Consider the following 17,526-nt stretch of genomic DNA (forward strand, 5'->3'; position numbering starts at 1 on the left):
GGAGATGCTTCTCACTGCATGGGTTTTAGTGAAGGCTTCTCCACAGGTCACATCTTACAACTGAAAATGCCTTCGATAGGACTACTCTTGGCTCCAGCTAACAGAGTTTCTCAGAAAGGAAGGTACTTGCCTAAGCTACCTTTGAGGTACGAAGGAATTTACGTCAAGGGGTGGCTGGGGCACTTACTGCCGGAGCAGGAGGTTTCTTTAGGGCTGGACGACATCGGCTGTGCACAGAGCTGACAGAGACAGTCTCTCCCATTGAAGGTGACTCGATCTCCCGGTGGAAACGGGCGCCTGGAGACACAAAGACATCGCCCTCAAGGTTATTCCAGCTATTTTATTCCTTTTCCTTACTGCTGCTGCTGCCCTCTGGTGCCACTTCATTTCTTGGAAGGGCACCAGCCAAAATGTCTGAAACGCAGTCTTAACCAAGCCAGCCAACTGGACATCATTCAAACAAATAAACGTGCCTCAGTTTGAGAAGGGGGAATGCACTGCTTCCACAGGCGACCAGAGAGTAAAATGGAATGATCCACCTCTAACTCATTAGTGGAGGGGTGTTCCAACAAGTTACCTAGCAGGGCACACACAGTAAAATTTTCCATTTTCCAAATGGAAAATCCTTCATGAAGAAACATTTTAAATACCATAAATTCCTATTCAAGCTTAAGGCCCCTCCCCAAGAGAACCAGTTACAGATCAAGCATTAACTTTTTCAGACTTGTTCCCTAGACCTATGTGATCATTAGGCTGAATTAGACTTTGTCCTGGACATCTGAATGGGTGAACTGAACGTTTCACAGTGCTGGAGATCCAGTCCCTTATAAACTTGGAGAAATACAATGCTGTAAACATCTGTTCAAAAGTGAGTATTAGCTGCTTCTCCGAAAGGCAATTTCCTTTCACATTAGACATTCAATGACAGCACATTTTGCAAAAATATTCCTTCTGCATGTATGTTATCAGTTTCTTCTCCCAGTTCAGCAGGCAGATAGCTTTTTAAAAAAAAGTCATTAATTAATAGCCATATGACAGTGTCCATCCTGCTTACTTGCAACTGATCAACTTGCCAATAATCTTCATCAACACGAGTTTTCAAATGTATGATTCTGTCAACTAGGAAATAAACTCGCAAGTAAAACATCCCCACACATCTGAGTCAGAGCAGTTACTTAAGAACAAATTCAAGCCTCTTGACATGATTTTACTTTCACAGCTGCTATCCCTCTTTTAAGTTGCCCTTAGGCTGCCTAACAGTTGGTAATTAACTGTAATACACACACAGGTAGTAAGTTTGGACTTAACTCCACAAATATGCTTGGTGCCAGTCATCAAGGAGAGTTTTAAACTCTCACATCCCCAAATTTTAGAAGTGCTGACTTAAGGTGGTCTCCTCTCCTTTCATGGTACTGTGTTACTTTCCATTGTTCAGATAAGGCCCAGAGAGGTTAAGTGACTTGCCTGGATTGACCAGCTAGGGAAACCAGGTCACAGGCAGGTACAAGTGACATCCTCCAACTCAGAACTGCTCTATCTTTAATAATCAAAGTCACACTCTGGTGGATGCCAGTGGGCTTACTGCTTCACAAGCTGAATAAGCCCCCAATCTGCTCTGTAAGAAGGGCATCAGGGAGCTAAGGGTCCATAAACACAATAAGCACAGGTTGTTTGCCTCTGATCAGGGCCAGGACTAGGGTGAGGCCAGTGAGGCACCTGGGGTGCAACATTTAAAGAGGCCCTAACTCTCAGGAGCTGACCCTGCACTGCAGGACCCTGAGAGTGAGTGCCCTTTAAATTGTGCACTGGAGGCACCTCACCCGCCTCACCCTAAACCAGGCCCTCCCTCTGACCTAAGCTTATATTTTTATACTTGAATCCCACACAGACCACTATGGGATAAGATGGAGTCCAGTTTTCATCACGGGGCCAGGTCTTTTGAACTTTGAGTTTTGTTATTTTATCAATTACCCTCTTTGGTACTTTCCCCCGTCCCTATGTCCTCTACCCATATGGGTTCACTTCCTTCTGTTATTTGCATGAATGCTTGTAATAGAAAGAGAACTGGATTTAGAATCAGAAAACCCGAGTTCAAATCTTAGCCTTGTAACGTTAGTGACTGAGAAAGTCCCTTAAACTCTGAGACTCAGGGCCACTCATAAACAGGATATTAATTCTTGATTGACTTCACAGAATTGCTAAGAGGGTTAAATTAAATTCTACATGAATGCAATTTGTAAATTGTAAAGGAGGCCTCCAGTTCTGGTGGAATTTCTGTCTTCCAGCAGTAGCAGCAGCAGCTCTGTAGCAGCGATAGTGAGCACCTCTCTGCTGGCTCCAATGTCCAGGGACAGGGCTAGCGCTAATAAATGTTTGTCCATTGTTACCAACTTTAAAGGATCTCTCAGGGTCAGGCCGAGGAGGGCTCTGAGAGTTTATCTGGGCCAGGGCCTTCCAACCTGGCTCAGTCACATCACACTTGCGAACCCTCCAGAAACTACTAAATCAGCATGAGAGTTTTTTGGGGGAAGGCTAGAAATGGATATTTTTAAGGAGACCCTCTCCAGGGGATTCCAGCGAGCATCCAGGTTTGGAGACTCACTCGTATCTAGTCCACAGGTTCTCATTTCACAGACGAGGCAACTGCCTTGCAAAAGTTAATTCACGTCGGTCGCGAATCAGCCTGGGAAGCAGGACTAGAACTCCAGTCTCTTGAATGCCAGCCTAGGCTCTTAACTAGGCTCCAGCCTAAAAAGGGACAGGTCAAGAGGAACCTTTGCTTTTGATAAAATGTGGAAAACTTTTCAGCTCATTAATCCAGAATTTTTAAACTATGATTTTTAAAAAATGTAATTGAGAAATAGGCTAATCATAAAAGTTAATAATTTTATTATGAATATTTCACTTAAATCTTATTATGATTTATTTATGAATATTATCTTGTTAAGTAATTATATAAAATTAAATTTACCCTTCTAGAGTCTACATCTCTCTGGCCTAGAAACAGGAAATGCTGAAAAAGAAAACAAAACACTTCCTCTGAACTGCATAGCACACAATCACTGCCAGTCTAAGAGGCATGGGATTGCCCGGTTAGAAGCCACCAGTAGACTAGCTGACCCTTATTTGTGAATCTCCTTGTTATAGGAATCAAACCCATCTTAGGTTCTATAATGTGTAGCCCTCAAAACACAACAATAAAAGCACGTTTTTCCACCCATACTTCACACAGTTCCTTCTAAGTGATCATTTTAATAAAGCTGGTTTGTGCAGTTAATATTTAACCATGGTGGATGACAGACGCCTAGAGCACAGGGGTTGGCAAACGTTTCCCCTGAAAGATCAGATTGTAAATATTTTTTTAGACTTTGCAGATCACAATATTTCTGCCACTGTAGCTTGAAGGCAGCCATAGACAATATATAAACAAATGGGCGTGGCTGTGTTCCAATAAAACTTTATTTACAAAAACAGATATTAGGCCTAATTTGGCTCATGGGGCAGTTTGCCCACTTTGCTATAGAGTAAATGAGACTATTTTAAACAGACAGGTACACACCCCACATTCACACCTCCAAATAAGCTTTATCTTTCCAAACAGCTATGCCATTTCCTCCCAATATTTTCATTGCTCAAAATGTTTCAAGACCTAGAGATGCTTTCAGACTTGGTTTCAAGCCACTTAAAATCAGTCATATTATTTAGCAGAGGATGTCATGTATAAAGTTTCCCAACTAAATTACTTTTTGACTAAGACTGATATAATAATATTTTAAAAATCTAAGGCTGCATCAGAAAAAGAATATTTTAAGACTAAGTACAACTCAAGACAAAAGGTGGATTTCCCAAGCTTTGACAGCAAAATGCAGCCCTTCTCTGTTGGGGAAGCCATCACTTACTTGCAGATAGTACAAGCAAAGCAGTTGGGATGGTAGGTCTTGCCCAGGGCGGTCACCACCTCTCCTTCCACGAACTCCCCACAGCCGTGGCAGCGTGTCCCATACATCCTCTGGTAGTCCAGGGTGCAGAGATACTCCCCGTTCTTTATGAAGAAGCCCCCTTGTGCCAGGTCACAGCCGCACACTGTGGAAAGACAAGTTCACATCTGGTCATCATCTGCCACGCTGCGGGGCAGCACTTGCCTTCTGCTGCCTGCTGGTTACTTACTGTATGATCTCAGTGGTTTGGGGTTAGGGGAGGGGACTGGTACAAAGAGCTATTTATTGTTGGGCTTTGAATTCTCTCCTGCCTCCCTCCTCTTTCATTTCCCTCCCTTTGGGAGCTATGCAATATCTCATACAAGTAAAATCCATTGGCTAGGTCTCAATGGCTTTTGTGGTATGTCTAAGATTCAGAGACAATCAAACAGTCTTTGATGGAAAGATACCCTTGGTTCATGCTGTCTCACATACGAACAAAGGTGTCCCTGGCAGTGTTACTAGGAAAGGTACCCACTGCTTGCCCACACAACTGCTTGGTTTGGGCCAAAATTGTTACTGAGCTGAGTAATAAATTCCCACTATACCAAAAGCAGTAGCTGAAATGTCCAATGTCTATTTTTTCACACTCTGGAAATACTTTCCCATAGCTATGAAAAATTCAGACGTTTAATTTTCTCTTTGTGCAGTAAATAGGATAAGCCAATTATTTATACATTATATGGAGAGATAAAAATAAACAGGCAAAAGAGGAAAAAAAAGGGAATGTGGCCAAGATAAAACTGTCATTCAGGACCTCAGCACATTCAAAAGAGGATGCTTTGCTGTGTCTGGCTTTTGGCATCTCTCTCAAACTGTGCAGCTGTGCATTATGGAGATGGCACAAAGAAGCAAGTCCTGGGCTGCCAGGGACTTAGGCCTGGTCTACGTGTTCAGACAAGACCAGAGCAGGACACAGCAACTTGTCCAAAAACAAAGCTGAAGGCAGCCCCTGAGAGTAAAGATTGTCCACTGCCAAGTGACCGGCAAGCAACAGCCAAAGCCAGAAATCGCTCATCGTAACCTCCAGATTCCCAAGGCTGCATGACTCGCAGACAATTAAGGGCCTTAGGCAAAGAATCCAGAATTCTTCTTGATTATTCCTGCAAGCAGCTGGAATAGGCACCCAGTTGGAGGAGGGAGGAGGCAAGTTCAACCACTAAATTGCTTTCCTAAGGACCTACTAGAACTCTTCCAGGGTTTCTCTGATTAGTTCCCATGACTCATTAATGCATCTAGACGAAGTAGTGCTGAGCACAGTAAGATTCTGACTGAAGTAACCACTCCCCCACCCTCAGTTAGAGGTCTTTACTAATTGCAAACTATTAAAGACGTTCAAGGTGACATAGTACCTACAAACAAGCTTCCCACTGTGGATTCATCAGTCTTTGTTTAGATCAACACTCCATGGCTATGACCTCCTTCTTTGCAATTTATAATCAGGTAATCCAAGATGATGGCCTGAGTCCATCACGTCTGAAAATGACCACCCTATAAATACCACTGTGATCACATTACCTGGTAAACAGCTCATTCACCACCTGCTGCCTCCTCTAACCTGCCAGTGCCCCGACTGTTCTCACATCTGCTCCATCCTTACCAAATGGGTCCTTCGGGTCGAGGGAACTCAAGTATGGACCAGCCTCTCGGACTGCAAATTCCTTCAACAGCAATAAACACAATTCTGGGGGTCACAGAGCACCTTAACAATTTTTCTTCAATATTTTCCTATGTACATATCTTATTTTCCCATGAGGCGACAAAGCACTTTACAGGCAAGAGTCCTCATCTTTACCTCTTTTGGTTCTTCTTCAGGAACCTTCAGCCATGGTATCTAAGGTAATATGCAAACACAATTTCTGAATTAAGTTGAATCCAGCCTCAAATTTGGTGGGTTCCCCTGAATTTCACTCCTCAATGACATCAGCAGTTCTGATGACTCGGTTACTTTTCCAAACTTGGGTATTTCTCAAAGCCATGAGAAGTGACAAAATAATGCATTTGGACTACAAGTAATTCCCTTTGTTCTCTCCTCCAATCACCTATGGTAAGTTTAAAAATTCACAGATCCTTTATAAAAAGATCTGGTGGCAATACGGTAATCTTTATGCTGCTACAGATTGTTGAGACAGCTTCAAGGCTAAATGTTTTAGAAATGTTCTCAATGTTATAGAAATTCCTTGTAGTTACCTGCTTCCTTAGGGTACCTCTGTGTAGTCTTTCTAGTTCACATGTTTTTGTGAAATTGACATAGACTCTCCTTTATTAATAAAATCCTAGTTTATATGAAACTAATGTAGCCTTAACAAAATGACCTCATAACTACCGTTGAGAGATGCCAAACTACAATCGAACTGTACTCCTTTGTGATTTGATTTGGCTTAGTCCTTAAATTCAAAGCAGTGGCCCAAATTGGCTTATCAAACTGTACCATTGTTTCTGGTGGTTTATACACAAGGAAACCAGCATTTGAAGAAAGACTCACAGAAGGCATATACGACAAGCAGTGAGAAGGAAAGGCTATGCTGCTAATACCGAAAAGATACCTATTACATTTCCTATTACATTTCCTAAGAATGGACTGGTTGTGACATAATTTCAGACTCTTTCCACTCTCGCCTCTCCAGGCATTACTTGCTTGTTGCTCCTCCTCCTCCAACCATAACTTCTCAGTCTCTTCTGCCAGACACTTAAACGCAGGTAACTCCCAGGGATACCATCTGCTTCCTCTAGAATATAAGGCTCCCTGGGAACAGATCTCATCCATTCTCAGAGCTTCAACAATGACTTTGTGCAAAGGGTTCTCAAATCAATGTCTCTATCTGTGATGTCTTCCCCAAGCTTTAGACCCTTATTTTTAGCTGCCTACTGGGCACAAACAGACAGCATGCCTATCTCAAACTTAGCATTTTCAACACAAACCCTAACATCTCAGCTTCTCTGCCATCCTCCCTACAACCTGCTGCTATTCTTCTACTTCTTTCAATCAAATGGCAGCACTATTCATTCTCCCACTCTTACACCAAAATTTTCACCTGGACACTAACTCCAATTCATTTTCCCAAGAAAACATTTCTTTGATCCACTTCCTCCTCTGCCTCTTGCCATCACTACTCAGATCCTGGCCTTCAGCATCACTCTCCTGTAGTAAAACAATTTTATTTGAACAGTCTTTGTACTGGCCCAAAAAAAAAAAAAAAAAACCTGGAAACAACTCGAATTTCCATCAGTAGAGCAATAGTTTATAAATTACGGTATGTCCAGTCTATGGAGCTGGTATTAAAAAGAAGAGATTAGATCAATAGCTACAACCCAGAGTCCTGTCCATGAGATAGCATTAAGAGAAAAGAACAAATGTCACAGAATAAAGAATTTTAATAATCCCATTTAAAAAAGGCTCCTTATGTTTTTATGAACAAGGAAAAGTGAGTCATCACAAACATAAGGTTATTAAATTGATTATGTCAGCAGGATGAAGAATTATTAACTTTTTCTTCACATACCTATGTGTCAGCTCACTTTTAAAAAACTAACTGTGGTAAAATACACATAACATTTACCATCATAACCATTTTTAAGTGTACAGTTCAGTGACATTATGTACATTCACATTGTTGTGCAACCATCACCCGCATCCATCCACAGAACATTTTTCATCTTGCAAAACTGAAACTCTGTACCCATTAAACAATAACTCCCCATTCTCCCTTCCCCAGCCCCTGAAACCACCATTCTACTTTCTGTCTCTATGAATTTGATTACTCTAGGTACCTCATATAAGTGGAAGCTCACTTTAATATTAAGATGTTAATAAAAATTATCCAAAACTTGGAAATAAGGTAAGAGAGAGAAGCATATTCTTCCAATGTCATATTGGAGTATTAACAGCTCACACAAGGATTATTTCATTATCCAGCGCACTGGATCTGGGTTTGACAAGCTCTTTACTACTGATTAAAGGCCTAGACTTTGAAAGTAATGGTAATTTGTAGATTCTTATCCAGTAGAGATGCATAGGATTTCCGTCCAGTTTTATTGTCCTGTTGGACTGCTAATCAGTTTATACCTACCCCTGGCATCTTATCCTGACATTCCTTCTTGATTGCCTTTATAACCCATCCCCTTGGTTCTCCTTTGAACCAGCTTTACCATCCTTCTGGCTCCCTCATTAATGAGTTGAATAAATCTTTGATATGTGCTCATTCTATATTTGTATCAGTGTCATATATTTAACTTTTTGAAAATTACACTTTGACAAAGGGGTCACTCTTTTTAACCAAAAATATCTAAAGATGAACATTTAAAATTTTGAAAAAGCTTTGGTCTGTTTTATATTAACAGCTTAGCAAATACTTTTAAATGATGGCACAAAGCAAAAACTTCACATCCAAATGATCGCAAAATCTCAATTAGTAAGGTCCAGCTTCAGTAGGATATATTTAGATTTTTAACTCTGAGTACTCCATTTGTCTTGGCTTTAATTGAAAGGTAACATATGCCCAGGGAAAAGCACAGATTCCTTTCATAAAAAAACAGAGCTGCCAGGGAAAGAGATTAATCGCTTTCTTCTTGATGCTCAATTATTTACAACATGCCCCACTCAAGGCCCCACTGAATCTTGCCTGCTTTGCTATCACTGAGGCATGCCCAGAAACAGCCATACATCTTGTTGATGTTATGCTCTTGAATTCATTCTCTGCAAACTACTGAATACCATTAACTGGTGAAGTAGGAGTATGAACATCCAAGCAATTTCATGTACAAGTTGTGCAATTAGTAACAGACCCATTTTAAAATCGTAACTCTTTAAAAAAAAAATTAACTTGTTGTAAAAATACCACACAGCAGGAGAGGAACAAAATATGGAGGTATCAAATAAGGGTGGAAACAGAACAGTATTTTAGTGGCATGAACAAGGCTGCTGTAGCAACTATTTCCTCAACCTTCTAAAAATAGCAGTTACATTTTACGTTGCAACAAATTCATTTCAGGGACATTTCATCTGCCTGTCAAGTAATTCATACTGCCAAAAATTTAGAAGAATAGGTAGTACTTAAAACTCTGCCCAAAGGTGGGGTTGGAGGTAAAACACAAAAGATGTTTTCTTCATCTGTTATCAGTAAACTGAACAACTCCCACGGGCCTCTGCTCTCATTTGTATTTTAATCAATTCATGCCAGCAAGAGAGGGAGGGATGTTAAGCAAACATGATTAATGTTTTCAATTTAGTTTTGAGCAACACACGAATTTTAATTGGGGGGCCGGGAGCCCATGTGAACTTGCTCCAGTGAAGGCGAGGCCCCACACGGCTGGCACCTGGGTTATATCCCCTCATTACTGGTGATAAGGGCCATGTGCTCTACAATTGCTGCTTTACCTTTAGCCAGGTCAAGACCCTGTTCTACCCCGCCTGGGCCAGCGCCATCTCTGCCTCCTCGCAGGCCGCCATGTGCTGGAGCTGGGGGTGGGATACACACGGGCTATGGAAGTCTCAGACACTCCACAGGCAGATTAGTGCCGTGACTACCAAATACTTCCCTCCTCTTCCTCCATCCTCAACTCCAACTAAATTTTAAAAGAATTTTATTTTATCCAAGATGTTATTCTATTCATTTCCTCAAACCCTCTCTTCATAGAAAATACCAAGGTAGACTTTGACATAGCATCTTCCCAAACCACCCCAAATTCCATTACAGTGTGGGGTCTCACTGAATCACTTTTTGCTCTGAAACCCAGAGCAGCGTGTTTGCAAGTCCCACACACTCTAGCTCAAAAATGCAATACGCGGTAGCTTAGAGCTCAAAATAGCTGAGCAGGGACTCATAATACTGTGAGGGGGCAGCTTTCCATCGGAAATAACTATTTGCTAATGTGTTACTCTGGAAGCAAATACTGTGCCTCAAAAAACATATTTAAATAGTTTTTCACATTAACTTCTAAATGCACATCAAAATCAATGATCATTTCTGGGAAAAAAGATAGTTAGGAGTCCAACCAGATGGCAAAATGGGCCCCCAAAACAAGGCATTTGAGGGTTGTATTTAATTCAGAGTTTAAATTTATATTAAGTAAAGCATCTTAGTTGGAAAGAAATCATTTTAGAACCTCTTTTATTAATAAAATCTTTGACTACATAGTTTGTTTTTAAGACTTGTGGAACTTCATGTACAAACAATACTAATTATAACCAGCTCAAATAACAAAGATATTACTCAGAATAATATCTCTCACTCAATGTATCACTTTGTTTTGTTTTATTTTTGCCTTCTAAGATTTGGCTGATAACACAAAAACAAGTATTAAAGTCTTCCATGATAGCATAGATTACTTTAGTAATCAGAAACATCAGGCACAAGGGCTGGAAACGTGCACAAGGAAGAAATGAAAGGCTGGCCATGATTAATAGGGCCTTGCCTACCCCAGGTAAGCCTATCTCAAACTAGGGCACACGTTTGAATTTTGGGCCCACAGGTAAACTTTATTAGGTCTATATTCTCTCCTCTTCCTTTATCTTTTTCAGTTCCCAGAAAGAGCTGGGTCATGTATCTTTGCATTTTATGAACTTTGCACCAAGGAGACAGCCTCGGTGAGAGTTATACGTGTGTCTATAAGCCAACTCTAGAGAAAACAGATAAAAACACAGAGGCTTTGCTGTGTTTGCCAGCAACCACAAAAAGCAGTTAGCATGGGGTTTATTAACCCTCCCAGAGGGCTCTTTTTCTCTAGTTTCTCCCCTGCCCAATTTACCTTGCACATTTCCTCCAAATTAATACGGTAAGAGACTGCTTTTATCAAGTGGTTCTCCCGCTCTGCTCTGCCAAACGCTCTGACCTTGCAAATAAGGTCGCCACATCTACCAAACCTCCATCTCACTCTCCCTGAACACTGGCCCTTTGCTCCAGTCACTCCGGCCCTCCCGCTCCCTGCCTGACGGACACCGGCTCTCACCTTCCTCGGACGCCAACCCCACCCAGCCTCCTTGGCTCCACTCGGGTTCAACTCCTGATGAAGCTGACAGCCTCCTCCAGTCCCCTCTGGCTCCCTTTCCTCAGGCTCAGAATAACTAACAACACTGGACTCCTATCTAATATACGTTGTCTTGTACCTCATACGTTACCTTGAACTGCTGTGCCTTTCTCCTTTATCTCAACTGCAAGCTTACTGAAGGCAAAGACCACTTCTCCTGCTATTTTATCTCTTCCACAACACTTAAAGGGACGGCAAATTACTGCCCCTTTTCCCCTTTCATAATGCTTTAAACCAGGCTGGTGTCTGGACAGTGCGGGCAGAGCCAAGTTCCTTTGGCATAGCATAAGGAAAGGGCCGTTAGGCATGACCTTGAGCCAGTAATCCTGTCTTTGCTTCGAAAGTAGCTAATTGGCATCAAGATAGTGGTGCTAAGGTAGTAACTCCACCCCCTCCCAACTTCTGGAGTCTTTTAAGGCTCTGAACTTCCTTAACAACTAAAATTGACTGCAACTCAACAACTCAGACTATTTCAACTCACATGTGCTACGTATAGGGTCAGACTACGCTCTACTTTGTGATTAACAATACCAAGAAGGCCCTGATTACAGAGAATAAGACTGCGACTGGTTAAGCACTCTGTGATTTAAGGTCAAGAGAAGAAACTAGAATGGGATCACAGAGCAGCAACAAGAATAATTAAAGGGCTGGGAGAGAACACTTAAGAAAAAAAAAAAAGTAGATGAAATTGGGATTAGACCAAAGAAAAAGAGGTCGGGGTAATAATGGTCTTTAGGGGTACAGTGAGTTATTTTAAGGAAATCAATAATCACCTCTTTTCCATCTAAGGAGGAATGGGGAAAAGTTTGTTTTACATGTACCAAGAGGTGTAGGTTAGATGGGCTTGCAGCTATAACCATAGAGGTGATTACAAATGAGAACAGGCTCCTAAAGGAGGCTATACCATATCTATGGTTAGGAAATATTTATGATAGAATAAATGGCTGTTCTATCCAGGAGAGCAAACACATTTATTCTTTTGGATATGGACACTGTGATAATGTTCCTTTCCTGACCTCTATGTTTAGGTCAAATCACAGGGATTATGTCATAATGAAAAGAATATCAAATTCACCATTTTACCATTTTCTAAAGTTCCATTTTAGAAACACGATATAAACATAGTTAGTTCTTATAGCATATAAATTAGATATTATAATTTTACTTAAAAAACTATCTAAACACAAAAAACCCTTTATCTGTATATTCGACCCCTCAATTTTCATCCATTTTACTCTATAAAAATTATTGCATTTTATAAATGCACATATTCTACACGGAATGATCCTGACCTGGTAAATATCTTACAAACCCTAAGATGGCAAAATGGAAAGTCCTATCGGAGATGGGACATTTTCCCCAAGACCCTTCACAGACCCCAATCTTTAAAGACTAATTCTTGAAAAATACATTCCAATTCACTGACATTAGTAGAAGTTGTAGCCTGAATTTTCTAAGTTTTAGATAAACATTTAAAAATAATTTTGAATGTTACCTCAATAAAAAAAAAAGAATGGAAAAAAATAATTTTGATGTTCATGGGCTCTCTTGATGGATTGAAAATTACAGAGGCCAAGAGATTTTTAAAAGCTATCAAAAGGTAGGATTTTCCACATCCTCTAACACATAGTGAAGACTCACATTGCTAAGTGGAAACAGTCTATTAAAACATAATTCTATATGAGGGTTTCTGCCAATGCTACCTTGAGAGAAGAGTTTACATGATCTGATTTTTAAAAATTTTCCCCAGACACCCAATATTCAGAAGTCTATTTAAAACTATGTGGCTATAAATAACATATAACACTAGTTCCATTTTTGAAAAGGAATAAAGTTACTATAATTAATGTTTAAAATGACATCTTGCAAATGACAATAGGAACATCATGGTTCCATTTATTTCTGGTAGAAAGTTGCTTGCCCAAGTGAAGGCCAATATGTCAACTCTAACCACATGCCTGTCTTCACCACCCACTGCCTTGAAGAAGGCAGCCCCTACCCGTGACCATACCTAGCATGCTCCCCCTTTCTAGTCCCGGGAAGGTTAAGTTTTCTGGAGCATCCGTGCTTTATCATATCTTGTCCCCTCCTTGACAATATCCCCAGACCACTGAGCTCTAGGTGATCTCTTGCAGCCTCTGACTCACCACACCTGGACCACTTGCCTACACCTGTCCTGCTACCTGCCAGGTTCCACTTGTAAGCACCTTGCTTCCCACCAGATCACAGGTTCTTCAGGGGTAGGTACCATGTCATATGTAACTTTTAACCCTCCACAGCCTCGCACGGTGAATGGACAGATGATAAATGCTCTATAAACATTTCACATGGTAAAGACTTTTTTTTTTTTTAAAGGTTTTATTTATTTATTTTTTCCCCCCAAAGCCCCAGTAGATAGGTGTATGTCATAGCTGCACATCCCTTCAGTTCCTGTATGTGGGACTCGGCCTCGGGATGGACGGAGAAGTGGTGCCTCGGTGCGCGCCCGGGATCCGAACCCCGGCCACCAGCATCGGAGCGCGCACACTTAACCACCAAGCCACGGGGCCGGCCCTCACATGGTAAAGACTTGAAGACCATCATGTGTCGATATTCCCAGGTTGATTTATGCAAAAATTAAGTGACTTTTAGTAAGAAAAGAATGCAAATCTGCTCTTTGGAAGAATGAAGTCCATTTAGTCCTTTCATTACAAGGAGGAATTAAGTGGTTGCTGTATTTTCATCCTTTATATGTCAGCTCAAACTTCTCTTCCTGGAGAGGTGGGGGTGGGGTGGGGAGTCTTTTCGGACCATCTGCCCATCCCCTCATCCCAAATACACCTGTTGCAAGCTCACATTCTTGCTCATGCAGCTTTTTATTTTCCCTTTATTGCACTGATCACAGTTGGTAAATCACATTTGTATGATTATTTGAGTGTCTGATCAATATCCTGTCTTAGTCCATTCAGGCTGCTATAACAAAATACCATAGATTGGGTTGCTTATAAACAACAGAAATTTACTCCTCATAGTTCCGGAGGCTGGGAAGTCCAAGACCAAAGTGCCGGCAGATTCAGTGTCTGGCGAGGACCTGCTTCTTGGCTCATCGATGGCCGTCTTCTTGCTGGGTCCTCACATGGCAGACAGGGCAACGGAGCTCTTTGGGACCTCTTTTATAAGGGCTCTAATTCCATTCATGAGGGTTCTACTCTCATGACCTAATCACCCCAGAGGCCCCACCTACAAATACCATCACACTGGGGACCGGGTTTCAACATGTGAATTTAGGGGGCAGGAACTCCAACATTCAGTCTGTGGCATATCCTTATGAAGGCAGAGATCACGTGTAACATACGTATAACCTGATCATGTGTAACTTATTTTTGAGTGTTTTGGCACTCAAAAAATATTTGTTGAATGAACAAATATTACTGTTTACACTCAGAATTTATAGTATGCTTTACAGGTTAGCCAGAGTTTTCATCATTAATAGTCATTTGATTTTGGTTTTCAGCTTTGAACCTATGAGTGCAGAGAAATTGTATAATAGGGAGTTTTATAGCCTCTCTTCTTTGCCCCTATTTAGAATTCATAGGACATATTTGGATATCGTGCCTTTTTCCATCTCCATATTACTAGTCAGGTATGTTTAGGGCATATGTTTTTATACCTACTCTTTAGCTGAGCATTTTATAACTAAATTCTACATTTAATGAACCTGTTCTAAAGAAAAGCCCAATTCCTGGGAATTTCATAGGCCACAGGGAATATGACCAGAGAATCCTTATCTAGATGGTCCTGAACAGGCTACTAAAATAGTCTTTCCCTTATTCTTTTCATGGACCTCATTTCCCCCCCCATCACCCCACTACCAATTTAAGCCCGCCATCAAGATCTGTGTTTCCCAAACTTTCCCAGTTTCACTCATGTACCACCTTCACTATTTTTTGTCATGGTTTTTGATCTATTCTATTTCCTTAATGTCTTTAAAAAAATCAGCTCATTTTTATTTTTTTTATTTTTTGTGAGGAAGATCAGCCCTGAGCTAACATCCATGCCAATCCTCCTCTTTTTGCTGGGGAAGACTGGCCCTGAGCTAACATCCGTCCCTATCTTCCTCCACTTTATGTGGGACGCCGCCACAGCATGGCCTGACAAGCAGTGCGTCGGTGCGCGCCCGGGATCAGAACCCGGGCCGCCAGCAGCAGAGTGTGCGCACTTAACCACTACGCCAGGGGGCCGGCCCCACAGCTCACTTTTATTAAGTACAATTATTTTAAAAGGACAATTATTTTAAAAAGTACAATTATTTTAAAAGCCAGCCCTGGTGGTCTAGTGATGAAGATTTGGCGCTCTCATTGATGCGGCCTGTGTTTGTTTCCCATCAGGGAACCACACCACCCATCTGTCAGTTGTCATACTGTGGCAGCTGCACGTTGCTGTGATGCTGAAGGCTGTGCCACCATATTTCAAATACCAGGAGGGTCACCCATGGTGGACAGGTTTCAGCGGAGTTTCCAGACTAAGACTAGGAAGGAGGACCTGGCCACCCGCTTCCAAAAAATTGGCCGTGAAAACCCTGTGAGTAGCAGCGGAGCATTGTCTGACATAGCGCCAGAAGGGGAGAGGATGGCGCAAAAAGATCAGGCAGGGCTCCGCTCTGCTGCACACAGTGCTGCTGGGAGTCAGAATCGACTCCGTGGCACTAACAACAAATTTTAGAAGGCAAATGCATACCACTAACGTAAATCAAAACCTCTAATGTCACTTCCTCTATACATAAAGAATCTGTAGAAATAAATACGAAATAGTGAGTTCAATTTGAGCTTTGATACCATTGCCTGATCAGAGCCCTGGGCCTGAAAGCTGCTCTCTCTTTGTTATAAAGACTTTCTGCTTCATGAAATTAGGAGGAGTGAAAACAGAATTGAAGAGAGAATATTTTTTCACTATGAGAAATGCTGTGTCTGGGAACAACAAAAAACAATTTCCTCCTTCCCAAGCTTAAAAAGACATTGAATGAAATCAAGTCTGAGCAACCTGGATTTAATAATTTGGATATAATGATCTACAATTAGTACATCGCTTAATGATAAACATCCCCTTCATTCATTTAACAAATACTATTGAGTGCCTACTGTAAGCTAGGCTTTTTTCTAAGGACTGCTGATACCAACCTCCTGTGCTATTGGTGCCTACATTCTAGTGGAGGAGACAGGCAATAAACAAACAATCCATACATAACTTAAATTGTATATAAATACATATACACACAGATACACATATATACATCTGTGCATATCAGATGGTGTCAAGGATGAACTCATTGACAAGTGACATTTGAGAAGAGACCCAAAGAAAGCGAAGGAGGGCACCAGGCACATGTCTGGGCAAAAGCTTGTCAGGCAAAAGGAACAGTAAATACAAAGGTCCTGAGGCTGTTCGGTTTTTGGTTCGTGTAACAGTCCTCAGGCAGACCAGTGTAGCTCAGCAGAGTGAGCCAGGGTGAAAATGGTGGGAGATGAGGTCAGAGAGTAACAGTAGGGAGGGGGCTTGAAGGCTAAATTAAGGTCTTTGGATTTCATTCTGAAAGATAAGGAAATTCTTTGGAAAGGTGACAGGATCTGACTGTTTTTTTTTTTTAAGGATCACCTTGGCTAAACTTTAAGGGGAGGCAAGGGCAGACACAGGGAGATGTGATAAAATTATTAATCTAGGCAAGACATGATGGTGGCTTGGAACAGGGTGTTACCTTTGGGATAGTGATGAATGGTTAGATTTTGTACATACTATGCAGATAGGGTTGGCAGGATCTGTTGGTGGATTACTTGCGGCATGTGCGAGAAAAAGAAAAGTTAAGAATAACTCCAAGGCTTTTAGCCTGAGCAACTGGGAGGAAGGTCTTGATAAATGCTGACATTAAAAGACTGGAGAAGAAGAAGGTTAGGGGTGGGGATGGTGCTAGTTATTGGGCAGTTTGGTTTGAGAGGCCTACTGGAGATGCTGAGAAGGCCTTTGAAGACACCAGTCTGGAAGGCACGGGACAGGTATAGAGTTGGTAATTGTCAGGGGATGGATGGTACTTAAACCACAAGACTGAATGAGGTGACTAGGAAGTGGACATGGAGACGAGGTCTGAGCATGGGGCACTCCAAGGGTTCAGGGTCAGGAGACGAAAAGAACCAGCAATACGACTGGTTCAATGCTTGCTTTCAAAATTCTCGAGGAAAATTTCAGCTTTCCTCCCCCTTCTACAGTATAAACACTCCCATAACCTTTGTTGTACAAATCATTTTCTTAGAAAATGTGTTTTTCCTTGATCAAGTTGGGTGAACTTCAGCATACTCTTTCTCAAGAAATAAGCTTTCACAGACATGAACTTTGAGTTGTCAAGCACTGTAAAGAAACTGAGATTTTACTTGTAAGCTAACAAGTTAGCCTGTCCTAGTTTTACGGATGCTGGCAAAAGACATGAAACTTCTGGATTAGAAGTGAAAGACATTATTACTCACAGCAGGTGGCATGAGCTTCATATTTGTTACTG

The 17,526-nt window shown here is 41.4% G+C and overlaps 1 protein-coding gene across 2 annotated transcripts in view; it reads right to left on the reverse strand.

The window, feature by feature from the left end:
• The window catches only part of ABLIM1 (actin binding LIM protein 1), a 289,715-nt gene that overhangs the window by 117,315 nt on the left and 154,874 nt on the right, over positions 1-17,526 (reverse strand). For both annotated transcript variants that reach the window (XM_058544068.1, XM_058544067.1), the window contains exons 3-4: positions 3,900-4,083; positions 188-297 (exon numbers count right to left, since the gene is read on the reverse strand). In XM_058544068.1, coding sequence (XP_058400051.1) covers positions 188-297; positions 3,900-4,083 — 294 coding nt within the window. The remainder of the gene's footprint in view (positions 1-187; positions 298-3,899; positions 4,084-17,526) is intronic.

The sequence above is a fragment of the Diceros bicornis genome, chromosome 6, assembly GCF_020826845.1.
Source record: "Diceros bicornis minor isolate mBicDic1 chromosome 6, mDicBic1.mat.cur, whole genome shotgun sequence".
In the NCBI taxonomy this organism is placed as follows: Eukaryota; Metazoa; Chordata; class Mammalia; order Perissodactyla; family Rhinocerotidae; genus Diceros; species Diceros bicornis.